This window comes from Lissotriton helveticus, chromosome 5_1 (assembly GCF_964261635.1).
Source record: "Lissotriton helveticus chromosome 5_1, aLisHel1.1, whole genome shotgun sequence".
NCBI classification, from domain to species: domain Eukaryota; kingdom Metazoa; phylum Chordata; class Amphibia; order Caudata; family Salamandridae; genus Lissotriton; species Lissotriton helveticus.
In genome coordinates, this window is record NC_136065.1 from 1,082,013,642 (window position 1) to 1,082,028,021 (window position 14,380).

General features: G+C 44.5%; 1 protein-coding gene across 3 annotated transcripts in view; it reads right to left on the reverse strand.

Annotated features, from left to right (window-relative positions):
• Positions 1–7,767: 7,767 nt before the first annotated feature.
• Positions 7,768–14,380, reverse strand: part of SLF2 (SMC5/6 complex localization factor 2) — a 374,767-nt gene continuing 368,154 nt past the window's right edge. For all 3 annotated transcript variants that reach the window (XM_078643649.1, XM_078643650.1, XM_078643651.1), the window contains one exon: positions 7,768–10,653. In XM_078643649.1, coding sequence (XP_078499775.1) covers positions 10,510–10,653 — 144 coding nt within the window. In that variant the 3' untranslated portion in view covers positions 7,768–10,509. The remainder of the gene's footprint in view (positions 10,654–14,380) is intronic.

The window sequence follows — 14,380 nt, forward strand, 5'->3', positions numbered from 1 at the left end:
GGCGGGTTGGCTCTCAGCCAATCTAGTGTCCGAGGCGCCGCAGCAGCACCCGAGGCACCGTAGCTTACTGAAACACGGCATCTTTACTCACTCAATCACACATCAACACAAAATCCACACTCACCCTCTCACTAACTTCCAGACCGCACAAGCACCACTAAGCACACACGTATATTCACATTTTCTATGCGTCAAATCCCTGCCAAACACGTGTTACCGAAATGGGACAAGGCCCGTCGACCGAGTCCTGGGGAACCTGGACCCTACCGCAGACCGAACAGTACGCTCACTGTTCTGAGATTGGGGAAAACATCCGTCACCCGGGCGGCGCTACATGTCGTTGCGCACTTTACTACGGGAGACCCGGGACCCGCTCCCAACGAACCACACACACTAGGGGTTCGGGTGAGTCCCAGAATCCGCCCGCAATGAGCCACGCCTCGACCGCAGTACCATCCGGTCGGATGACCACAAACAAACGTCCACCCAACCTCCACCAAGTCTGTCAGAGCACCACTCGCACTCTGAGTTCCCCGGAGCACACTAGCCCCAGGAGCACACGGGCTCCTCCAACCACTAGAGACACGCCGGTCTCGGAGACACACCAGTCTCTTGGAGCATCCCAGCTCCCTCAATCAACAGTCGGACCACTCACCTGCTGTACGCGGTACCGACCTCTACCGTTCTCCACCTCCGGCTGCTGGGACCAACACGGTCAGCTCCAAAGTTCCGCCTTTCCGGACCCCGGCGCAGGATCATGAAACGGGACCTCTCCCGATCAGCAGGGTGGGGCAGCGCTGCAAGAACCAAGCTCGGCATCAAATGGGTACCCGGACCCACCATGCCGACCAGAGCGTCCGCGGCCTTCTGCTACCCACTTACGGGTGAGAAAGATCCGTATCGCGGGGTACCTGTTCGGGCGCCATCTGATAAGCGTGGCTCAAATCCACCCGAATGACTTACCGCACTCACCTATAATTACCAAGTAAGAAGTCAGCCGGACAGTGGAGAAGAATAAACAAAGTATTTTATTAGGCCACAAACTCCCATATGAGAGGGCCCTGTCGGACCTCACCCCTAGGAGTGCGCCGAGAGGACTGACTCATCTCATCACAGCAATACATTATAACATGGTACGGCAGAGTAAAAACACGCCCATACTAGAAAAGTACTGGACCCCGGAGAGGGTGAACAATGGCCTCACACAAGAGGCATCTGCACCTGCAATAGCAACATTTAGTTATCTCTGCCCAAGGCCGCGGAGCCGGGCCTCAGCATCTCCAGCGCATGAGAACAGTACTGATTAGAAGTTTTGTTATTAGTTTTGATCACAGTTAGCCAAGAGACTAAAACTGCTGCAATCAGGGTTTTTCCTATTCCTACGGAAGGGGCAGTAAGCGAGTGCGATTCACCCGCAGAGAAGCACTCCAAAATGGTGGCACACAAGCTAAGCTAAGAAAACTGAATAACATCACACGCATAAATGAATAATGAAATGGAGAGTATAAATGTAAATGCATAAATGAATACATCATTAGTTAGACACATTATGCTAACTCATAAATGTAAATGTCAGTGGGCGGGGCATCGGAAAATGAAACCTATCAAGACCAAGGTACGGGTTCTTGAGCACGCAAGGGCAATAAATATCGGTGACATGACATACCCGGTGGCACGCCATTTTAAAGCGCAACACAAGGGGGATAGATCCCTCCTAACTTTCTTCGTTTTGGATCATTCACCTTTAAACCCTAGAGGAGGAGATGGGGTAATTAGTCTGAGAAGACTAGAATCTAGGTACAATATTGACCTTCAAACGAAAACACCAGGAGGTCTGAATTCCTTCTGAAGAAATGGCTGTGCATATGGGGGAATAACTGCAATCCCATGGCCAAGGTTCAGTAATCTGTATTAATAGAAGCTCTGATAAAATATGGAATTTTTGGGAATTTTGTGCATTTATTATTTTCCAGATCCATCGATGCTATTGCATGGTTGATTGAAGTAAGGTGTTGGGTAGTTAATGGAATTTTCGAAAAATGTATAAACTATGACGGAGATATGAATGAAAAGTTTGAGAAGAAAAGTGGTATATTGGCTGGGGACAAAGGGCCCATTCAGGGCAATATGGAATCTTTAATGCGTGTAATAGACTGGATATATGATTTGCAGTACATATGCCCATTTGCGGGCAAAATAAGGGGTCATGGCAACAAAAGACCGAGAAATAATGGGCTGCGGCTCTAAAAAAGGTTTGCGCCGTGTCATTTCCCTTTTTTCCAATGTTTGTATAAAACTTTGGTAAACACGCATTGAGGGCTGTGGTACCCGAAAAGATGTCAGCCAAAATAACTTGCACATTTCAAGATGTCCGCCAAATATTGGTGAAATTGTCCCTTCTCAATATTGAGGATGAAAAAATTTAATATAAAAAAGGCCGTTTCGGAAGCGCCACAACACCATCGATAAAGGCGTCAGCCGAAACGCGCCTGGACACCGTGAGTCTGAAATAAACTTCTTGGACTTGCCACCGTGAGTGCTTTTCTTTGTGTTGGAGTGTTTGGTACAAAGCTGGGAGCAGTTATATATATATATATATATATATATATATATATATATATATATATATATATACATGTAATTCAATTGCTCTGCATCAGAGAAGCACACATCAGCAGTGAGGTAATATTCCTCTTTCATTCATATTGCAGAGATGGTTTAACATCCGTCCTTTCCTCTGTTAGCCAACGCGTTTCTGTGCTGTTCGCACCTTCTTCCTGGGCTTGTGGCAATGCGGCGTTGTAAGACTTCTGCAGTTCTTTGCGGACGCTGTCTATCGTAGTACAGCCTCAGGAATAAAAGAGGAATATTACCTCACTGCGGTCGTGTGCTTCTCTGATGCAGAGCAATTGAATTACATATATATTTACATATATATATATATGTACGCTCCAGTTGCCCCAAAGGGCAGCGCACTCCTGGACGGGTGCTTACAACGCGAAGGTGCATTCGCGTAAACATGCACGCTTAAACCTTCTCCTTTCCGGGCTCAGGGAAGCACTCCACAGGGACCCCAGCAGCCTTAAATTACTTTAATTTATTGTTGCGGGAAACATGTAAAACATGACGCGTTTTGGCAATGCCTTAATCAAATGTTTACATTTTGCACGCCGTAAAGCGGCAAATTTTAAACATGGTGATGGGAATCAATATGGATCATATATGATACCTCGCAATGTCGTTACGTTTCCCTGAGTCTGGAAAGGAGAAGGAATGAGCGTATATATATATATATATATATATATATATATATCTCAAACAAAAACACGTACTCTTCAGCAACATGAAACAGCCCACACCGACAGTGCTCCATAGATTCTTTTATTCCAAGGCAAAATAGGCATTACCCGTTTCGACTAAGCGTGGGCAGAGAACTCCGCTCCGCCCGTGGAGATTTGCCTACTCCGCGTTCCGCGAAGAAGGCAAATCTCTGAACACTCCGCGGCCAAGCGGAGTTGACCAGTCCCCGCCTCCACCCCCAGTAAGAGTTAAATAGATATACAATATAGGTAAAATAATAACCACTTACCTTGCCTCCGGCGGGGCTGCTGTCCTTCTCTTCCTTGGCGTTTCAGTGATCTGCGCATGCGCCCGCGCTTTCCTTGCGAGAAATGCGCTTGCGCAGATCACCGAGGAAGAGGACGGCAGCCTAGGGACGCCGCAGGCAAGTTAAGTGTTTATTATTTTACTTATATTGTATATTTATTTAATTGTTACTAGGGTGGATGGAGGGCGTTAACCTCGAGCACTAAGTGCATAGGGAATCATTTCTGCAGACCCTGGCTGTTAAATAGTTCACTCGCAAAGTCGGGGCGGGCCTCTCAACGTGGCCTTTCCATCCAAACTCCCTTCATGTAAAATGTCACAGCCATTGGACATGAATGGAGTTTGGATGGAAGGGCTCGAGGTTAACAGCTTAGAAGGCAAGTAATGAACTGTAACAACCCAGTGGTAGCGGAACTTTCCTTTTATACTGTGACAGTTTCATGGAACTTTCCTTGTAAAGGCAATTGATGAACTCGGTACACAGTTTTAGAAAGTGATATTTTGCCAATAACAACATTGAATGACGAACTGAGTGAAATATGGCTGTAATGTTGCATCATGGGCATTTTATGGTCCTGGTGATTATGGAAAATATCAAACAAATGTTGCAGTGAAGGAAAAATTAAATAATGATAAACTTTCTAAAGGAATAATCCGAACTAAAATGAACAGTACTTACCATTGTTGCACAATTGAATCATGTAAAATTTGAACATTGATTGCCTCTTTAAATTGAAAGAGTGGACATTAGTCCCTTTTCAATGTTTAAAGTCATGGTATTTAAAAGCTAACTAACCCACCGGTGTAACAAAGGCATATGATTGAGGCTTGAAATAGTTGAAACGAGTAATGCCTGTTTTGCCTTGGAATAAAAGAATCTATGGAGCACTGTTGGTGTGGCCTGTTTCACGTTGCTGAAGAGTACGTGTTTTCGTTTGAAATATTGGAGGTGTCTGAAACACCAGAGATGGGCCCAACCCGTGAGGCTGAGCCGCTCCTTGTGTCAGGTTTCATTTGGAATATATATATATATATATATATATACATATATATATATATATATATATATATACATATATATATATATATATATATATACATACACATATATATATATACATACACACACACACACACACACACACACACACACACACATCTCTACATGCATATGAATGTTGCTCATTTGACATCCAGGAAAGCCTTTCTGTTACAGAGCATTGCATCTTTCTGTTACAGAGCATTGCATAAATAAATCCCCAAGCTTTTTTCAAAACAAGAGTCTTTGATGTGTATTTTGTAAAGTGAATCCCCTTTCTGGGTGTTGTGTTATGTCTCTTGCTTCGTCGTGTTTGAGCCACCGTATGGGAGTAGTGTTGTGGGAGGGCAAAGCGAGACACCAGTCTGGCGCCTGGAGGTATTCAAAATGTGAGGCGTCTGCAGCTAGAAGTATCATCAGATATTCTCTGAGAACAGTAAAAAGGTTTCAGCAAGTTTTATAACCAAAGAAAGCTTTTTGAAAAGAATGTTAAGCGCATTTCTCTGTTTCTGAAGGGTTCAGACAGTCAGCTGAGACCAAACTCTGTGAGTTGCTTTTTTAACATATTTTGCCCAGGCCAGTAATTCCAGCAACAAACATTCATAGGGTGTCACTGGATACTGGACTTGGAAAAATTATCCAGTGAAGATTATCAGACTATAAAGTACTACACATATTATGAAAGGCCGAAGAGCTGAGATGTGTACTAGGACTTTCTTGCACAATAGTTGTGGTAGAATCTGAGGGTTGGTGGCCCTTGCAGGAAGTGGAATTCAGTACAATCACATTACTGGCTGATGTCAGAATCTTTTCAGATAAGATAAGAGAGTGTCACTAAATTGGCACTGTTGACAAGACTTTTAAAACTGCTGTTATTTTTAAATTACCAGGGACTCCCAGCTCGACATGGGCAATGATTCAGGCATGTAAAAATATGAAAGATCAAATGCTGCTAAAAACGGTAAAGTTATTGTTGGAAAATGGCCCTCTCTGAAGGGTCACCCCAAACTTTTTGCCTTTCTATGCCTATGTTTCTGACCTTTTTGTCGGTGTTAGGACTCAAGGCACTTTACCAACGCTGACCAAGGCTAAAATGCATGTGCTCTTTCCTCTAAACATGGTATAATTGGTCTACACTTGATTGGCATATTTGATTTACTTATAAGTCCGTTGTAAAGTGGTATAGTATATACCCAGGGCCTGTAAATTAAATGCTATTAGTGGGGCTGCTGCACTGATTGTGCTACCCCCAGAAGTGGCCTTTCAAACCTGCCTCAGGCCTGATACTACAGTGCCTCTGTCTGCTGTTTCCTGCCACTCGGACTTGTAATTTAAAACAACTTGCCCAGCCCTAAACTCCACTTTTATTACATAGAAGTCACCCCTGCGATGGACCCCAAGTAACCCTAAGTGTAGGGTGCAATAAAAGTAAAAGGTAAGACATGTACCTTCATTTTTTTTTTTTTACATACACTGGTAGTGAAAAACAGCTAATTTTGTGCTTCACTACTGTGAGGCCTACTCTTCTCATAGGATAACAATGGGAATTCCTTAATACCTTTTTAGCTGTAATTCCTGATCGGAGAGTATTAGATTTTTCAGATTTCATATGTTTGGAATGGTAATGCTAAATCCTACTTACCAGTGAAGTTGGAATTAGCATCACTGTTTTAGAAATGCCACTTTCGGAAAGTGTAGATTTCTCTCTGAACTCTGTGTGCTTTGCCTGTCTCCAATACACATCTGGGCTGGGTGACAGCTACACTGTGTATTCCTCTATACAGCCACAACACAGGAAGGATAGGTGTGTCTGAGTACTTATTACATACAGCTTCATTCTGATGGGCTTGCCCAGGCAGGGTGGGAACGGCTAACTTCACTTGAATAGGCAGTGCCCTGCCTTCATACTAAGGACTGTTGCTCCCCCCCAGATAGCCCAGCAGACAGGACTGGGTTGAAAGAAACAGTTGTGCATTTCAGAGAGTTGCATTGAAGTCACCCCCACATCAAAAGCGCTTTTGGGTTTAAGTACTGGATCTCTGACCCCTTAAAATCAGACACTAATAGACTTGTAATTAAATCTTTGCCAGCAGAACTGTTGTGCTGCTTAAAGGACTCAGCTGGGCTACTGAACGAAAGGCTTGCTTTTCTGTTTGTTGTCCTGCTGCCTGCTGCTCTCGGACTGCAGGTCACTCCAAGTGATCTTCAAGGGATTGTTGGCTTGCATCCTGATGCTTGAGACTCTGGGCTATCAAAGTCTCTAGCCCGGCGAAGTGGCCCAGATACCTGCAACCCGGATTTCAACGCATCTCCTGTCAGCGTATAGCAGATCTGGCACACTGACCCAGTTGCAGGAGTAAAATCGGCACATCGCATCGGAACTAGCACTTTGCCTACAGATATCGACGCATTGGACAGCGTATCACCGCTGCTTGAGGAGTTTGAACCATATCCTCGACTGCATGGCAGAATGCGGAGCATCGCTCAACACCAGCACCCATCTTCGGAACTGATGCATCGCCTTCACTGTGGGGAGAAGATCGACACATCCTGCACTTGCAAGCCTCGATGTCCTTGCATCTCACTGTTTGCGATCATGAAAGGTACTTTGTTCATCAGAGCCTACATAGATCCTGTAGGCGGCCGTCACTCCATCAATGTTGGCCCAAACTTTGACTTTGCCCCGGTCCTGCGCCTCCGAAAGTAACTTTTAGCACTACTTGCTTTTAAGCACTTTACTCTATATATTCCTTTAAAATTCCATATCTCAACTTCTATACATATTTTGTCGCTTTGGTCTTGTTCTTTTCAGAATATAATCCATTTTTCTAAACGTGTGTGGAGGCTGTTTGTGGTGTATTCATTGTGTTACTGTGTGTGTGTGTTGTACAAATACTTTACACATTGCCTCTTTACATAAGCCTGACTACTCTGCACCAAGGTACCAGAGGGTGAGCACAAGGTATCTTTTAGTGTGCATCTAGCTTACCCTTACTAGAGTGGTGGATTCGGCCTAGTCCGGGTGCATAACACAGCCAACAAGGAATCCCATTTCTAAAAGTTATTTTAATGTTCTTTTTGCACGTTTAACATATACCCAATAAAAGAGACAAATACGCAAACAAAATAGAAAGATTTTAATTTTGGTTCAAAATTATATAAAACATAGAAAAGTGACTTTACGAAATTATATTAAAAAAGACACAGCAAAGTGAATTTATATTCAAACTTCCATTCAAAAGCAGGAGTTTCAATTTCTTTTTTCAACTTTGATACAAAAAGGTAAATGAACAAAACCAAAACTGTAAAAACAATTTAATTTCTGGTTTAACAAGGTATGAAAATATAGAAATTCCACAATTACTTTTTAATTACAGTAAAAAAACAAAATCAGTATATTAAGCCATTTTTTTTACAATGTCAGCAACAATTAAAAACTAGAATATTGAAAGTAGCATGTTAACCTTCATCAATCACTCATTAGTCAAATCATCCTTTTATAATTCCAGTCCTCAACATAACATATGGAGAAACAAGAGTAGTGAGGAAAAGAATGAAAATTACTAGATGGCACAATTACTTATATTTTAATTACCTGAGTATTTCTTTTCAAAACTGGAATGAAACAATAAAACCAGTAGCAATGCAAACATCCATACACACACTTTTTCAGGCATTTAACAAATTCTTCTGTCAACGCAAAATAATTTTTAAATAGAGGCAGCATGAGATCTCCCCGCCTTGTGATCTGTATGCCTCCACAGAAAAACACACATTTTTTCCTCTTTCTGCTGCCAAGTGTATGACTATTTTCCTTTGAAAACGTTTTGGGTAACAAATCAAGCATCCGTTGTACAATTCTGACCAATTAGAAAATGGCATTCAACATTAGCAACTAACCGCCCAAAATCATGCAATGCTATACAGAAAAGTTAAACAGAAATATTTTTAAATAATAAAACTAAGGAGAACTGCTGCAGGTTTTCTTCCCATATTTTCCCACCTGAATAATCCACTATAGCTTAGCATCAGTTGCCTTGTTTCATACACACATGCAAAGTGCTATAGATCGTATGGGGACTTTTCTGCAGAGAAGCAACACCACATATACATATTGGAAATTCCAAATCTAATTTTGCCTGAACAGTATGCATATTAACTTGTGCATATGCTATGGTTCTCTAAACTTTTAAAGAGAGTAACAGAATGTAAAGAGATAACGTGTGCGTGACAGTACTGTGTTGCACTAACAGTCCAAACCATGAAAGATATTCCATTTATGATGTACATAGTCACACAGTAGTATATAAAGACTAATCTGGTACAAAGTCCAGAAGAGGATATAAAGTTCAATGCTTCCAATGAAAAAGCAAGTACAGCAGTTAAGCATGAGACGTGTGATATAAGCCTCTCTTTGTAAATCTAAAGAACTTGGGAGACAATCAAGTTAGAGAACGATACTCTTCTTTCACTAGGCGCTGACATCTCAGAACATTTCCCAGCGTATTGACTTCAAGACTGTAACCCAATAGCAAAAAAAGCTTCCCTCAAAATTGGAGCTTAGCAAATTCAATTAACTTAAGTAAAATCTTAGGCACTGAATAAGGGGAGTAGGGGGGGAAATAAGAATAGGTATGTGAGTGAAACACTGGGCTTTCGGGAGGAAATGAGGAATACAATGCAGTAACAGGGTATGTATATTATTACACATTTTTATCCACTGTTACCACAAGTCTTTCCGCCTTTTACCGGTGCTAACGTTCATGGATTTTTGAAAGCCAAGTGCACAGTGAGACATTAATACAACATCAAACGTGAATTTACCACTTGACTCTTACTGTGTTTTTGTCTGAAAAACCTGCAGTAGTCCGGTTACAACACTTTCACACAAAATCACATTTCTCCTGGACTGTAAATGAGCAGTCAGTAGGCAACTGGTCTCAGGTAAAGGAAACACTTACATTTTTACTTTTCCATTCCAAGCACACACAAACGTCACCCCATGCCTTTTATTGGAACGAGAAACCGTCAACCATATTCTTATACACACCTCTACTAACAAAAAAATATATTTGAGAAGTGGGGATTTTTCTTTACCATTACATCCAAATATTTTGAGCACCGTATTTGAGAAGTGTTAATTTTCCGTCCCCATTTAACCCAAACATGTTGAGTATCATAATCGAGAAGTGAAAACCTTTTTGCCACCATTGAACCCAACTACTTTGAGAAACCCCTTTCAAAACATTTACCTACAGGAAACTATTCTTTTAGAATCGTCTCTTTCGCCTTCCATTCCTACAACAGTTCCAGTACAGTCATTTTTGCCAACAGCAGAATGTTTTGATACTAACAGGCAAAACCAGTGTGTATTGCCGGCTAGTAGTTAAACAATACTACTCTTCTCAAAGTGCTTCATCTTTTCAGAGACACCGTGTTCCATCAGCATTTCAGCAAAAGACCAAGAGTTGCACATAGGCCCAGCTCTACACTCCTTAAAACATTCAAACGGGTGGTAAATGAAAGCATGCTGAGCAGCATAACATGCATCTATTTCAGTGCAGCAACCTCCACTCAACTTACACTGTAGGCTGAGAAGGTACAACAAAACCAACACAAGACAACAAAATACACTTATTTAAAATAAACAAAGAGGTGTAACAATGGAAAGAGTTCGACAAATAAAGTGACAAACATGCCAGACGGCATTAGGATGCACGCATTTTTATGCACAATCATAACTGCATGTGAGCATGAAAAATGGGTGACTTAACATCTTTTAGAGTATAGAGAAATGGTTTTAAGTCTTTTAAATGAAGACCGACATCTTGAGACTCATTCCTGCTATGCTGATCTGTCCTCCTCTATATAGATTTGGTATCCTGGGTCATTTCTTCAATGTCCTCCGTCAAAGGAAAAGTTTCAGCTGCCTTTACAGCCTGATCCACCCCTGTACTGGTTGGGGACTGGCTTTCAAAACACGGCTCCCAGTAATCGTGCAGCTTTCCCTGAAAAAAAAAAAATCCATCTTTACAGCACAGCAAAAATGTGAGTGACAATGATTATACTTATACAGCCTGAAGAAAAATGAAGGAAAGGCCTCATGCACAAGCAGTCGCTCTTTGGTACCCTGCATTTCTTGGGGTACCTGGATCAGTTCAAGGACTCCTTATATCTGAGCCCATGTTCATCGAAATGTCAGCTGGCAGGAACAGACTGGACAGCACGAAACAACCCTGAAGGTGATGACAAAGTGAGCTAAGCACCGCCTTTATTCAAATCGCTTGTGAAGAAGCACATGTTTCTTCCCTGCAAACGATCACGAGTAGGTCTTCCTGGAACTCTGCCACAGTGAATGATTACGTAAAGCTTTTATAAGAGTGTAAGTATACTGCACAGCTAAAGCATATTTTCTTCTATCTTGCAGTTTTGAAGCTACACATCTGTATTGTAGAGAAATTAATTTAAGAAATATTAGGGAAGGGGAAAGAGACCGATTATTTTGGAAGCCCATACTGGCAGGATAGAACTTGATTCTTAAATTTGGATTTTATCACTATGGCCCCCCCCCCCCCCAAACACCCCCCCCCCTCTCCGGGAAGATGGTGAGTTGTTTATGAATTCAAAGAAAATGTTGACGATTGAGTACTAGGAATGTAGGTATCTATCACTTCTCCTTCATTAGACATTCTTTGACATTCTGCAACAATGGATAGAATAGCAATTATATTCCCAATAACAGGAGGTAATAAAAATCAATCATGATAGAAAACTTGGGGATAAAACTATGTCACTAACCATAATGCTGAAGCTAACAGATCGACTTAAAAGAAATCCCATTTTTAATACCTAGCAGAAGGAAAAATGTAGGTTAAAGTTCTTTTTAGGCACAGAGACTATGTGAATGGGATATACTGGACACTCCCCAAGCCCCCAAAAATATGTTCCCACAGAGCTGTTCCCCAAAGGGAGTTTGCGGTCTTGTGCGTTTCAGATAGAACAAGAGCGCACGTTTTGGGTCCAGACGGTGGAGCCTCTCGTCCTCTTTTGAAGGATGCGGAGGTGGAAAGAAGGTGGGCAAAGTGATGGTCTGCCAGATGTGGAAGGGCTTGACAACCGGGTGGTTTTAAGGACGGGTCCTTAAAACCACCTTGTGCGGATGAACAGAAAGGAAAGGAGGTTTGGAAGAAAGAGCCTGGAGCTCACTCACCCTTCTGGCAGATGTGATAGCTACCAGTAAAGCCGTCTTGAGAGTGAAAAGACGCAAAGGACAGTTATGAAGGGGTTCGAAGGGAGCGCACATCAGATATGTCAAGACAAGGCTTAAGTCCCAATGAGGCATAATGAACGGCACGGGAGGAAACGTGTATGTAATGCCTTTCAGGAAACCGTTAACAACCGGAGACTTAAAAAGAGAAGGCTGATCTGGAAGCCTTAGAAAGGCGGAGATGGCCGAAAGATAACCTTTGATAGTGCCCAGAGCAGAGCCCTGCTGGGCCAAGGATAGTAGGAACTGAAGGACCTCAGAAAGAAGGGCAGAAAGAGGATCCACAGACTTTGCTGTGCACCATGCCACAAACTTGTTCCACCTGTAGGCGTATACCGTCTTAGTGAAGGGACGCCTGGTGCCAGAATGACATCACAGACTTCAGGAGGAAGATCGAAAGTTGTTAACTGTCGCCACTCAATCTCCACGCATGGAGGTGGAGGCTGGACAGGTTCGGGTGGAGGACCGTCCCCTGCTGCTGCGACAGAAGATCATCCCAAAGAGGCAGTCGGATCAGGGGATCGATCGCCATGTTGAGTAGCTCGGGATACCAGTATCTTCGTGCCCAATTCGGAGCCACAAGAATGACTTGGGCCCGGTCGCGCCGAATCTTCTTCAGCACTCTGGGCAGAAGTGGTATAGGCGGAAAGGCGTACAATAGACCGCAACTCCACTCGCGACGAAAAGTGTCGCAGAGCGAGTGCCGCCTTCAAAATTCCAACGTGCAGAACTGATGACATTGTGCGTTCTCTTCGGTGGCGAATAGATCTAACCAAGGCTCTCCCCACTGCTGAAAGAGACCTTGCGCCACGTCCGAGTTCAGCCTCCATTCGTGATCCATCAAGCACCGGAGGCTGACTTTGTCTGCCCTGGCGTTCAGAGAACCTGCCAGGTGTTGAACTACCAAGGTAATGCCTTGATGTTCCAGCCATGTCCAGAGGCGCAGGGCCTCCTGACATAGGGTCCAGGACCCCACCCCGTCCTGTTTGTTGCAATACCACAGGGTGGTGGTGTCGTCCGTGAACAACTTCACCACACTTCCCTGGACAGAGGGAAGGAATGCCTTCAGTGTAAGCACAATCGCCCGACGCTCCAAATGGTTGATATGAAGCTGGAACTCTGCCGGAGACCAAAGGTCTCTGATCTCCGCCTCTCCCAAGTGGCCTCCCCATCCCAGGAGCAACGCATCCGTCACCACTGTGTGCTCCGGTTGGGGGAGAGGGATTTGCCATTGACCCAATCGCGATTTGTGAGCCACCACTGCAATTGTTGTGCAGTGCCCCCCAAGATCTGGACATGATCAGACAGGTTGCCATGATGCTGCTCCCACTGGAACTTCAGGTCGCACTGCAGAGCCGGCATATGCCATCTGGCATGTTGCACCAGCATGATGCAGGAGGCCATCAGGCCCAGGTGCCGGATGGTCATCCTGACTGAAACCCGGGATAGAGGCTGAAAGATCGGAATCATAGCCTGAATATCCCGGACTCGCTGCTCAGGAGGATAAACCCGAAACTGCGTCGAATCCAGAACCGCTCCAATGAAGGGGAGCTTCTGAAAGGGACTCAGGTGCGACTTCGGCACGTTGATGGAGAACCCCAGCAAATGCAGGTCGGTCGTAGTTTGAAGGTGGGTGACAACTGCCTGGGGCAAGCCCACCTTCAACAACCAGTCGTCAAGGTAGGGGAAGACTGACACCCCTGACCTGCGCAGGTGAGCTGAGACCACCGCCATCACTTTCATGACCACCCGAGGGGTCCTTGTGAGGCCGAAAGGGAGTACGGCAAACTGAAAATGCTCCTGGCCTACCGAGAACCGCAGGTAACACCAGTGGTCCGGCAGGACGGGAATGTGAAAATATGCGTCCTGCAAATACAACACTACCATCCAGTCTCCAGGGTCAAGAGCAGCCAAGACCTGAGCCAGAGTCAACATCTTGAACTTCCCCTTCAGGAGGAAGCAATTGACGTTCCTGAGGTCCAAGATGGGGCGCAAGCCCCCTTTGTCCTTCTTGGGGACCAGAAAGTTGTGGGAATAACAACCACGCCCTACCTCTGGCCCAGGAACGCGCTTGATGGCCCCCTTGGCCAAGAGGGCCATGACTTCCTGTTGGAGAAGCACAAAGTGATCCCCCGACATACGGTGGTACTGATGTGGCATGGCTGGGGAGGTAGACTTGAAAGGGAGGGAGTAACCCCTCCGGACGAGTTGCAGCACCCACCGGTAGGAAGTGACAGAACGCCAGTAGGGGAGGTGATGTTGAATCCTGCCACCCACTGGCCTGGGGTGCACCCCAAAGCTTGGACTAGGAAGGCTTTGAGGCGGATGCTGCGGGAGCGGAGGTGGACTGACCCTCACGCTGGCTCCCTGTGCCGCCACAGCAGCCTCCACGCCCACGGCCAAGCTGAGTTTGGTTCTGCGCAGGCTTATGATTAAACGAGCGAGCATGGGCGCCCCTTCCGCGGCCA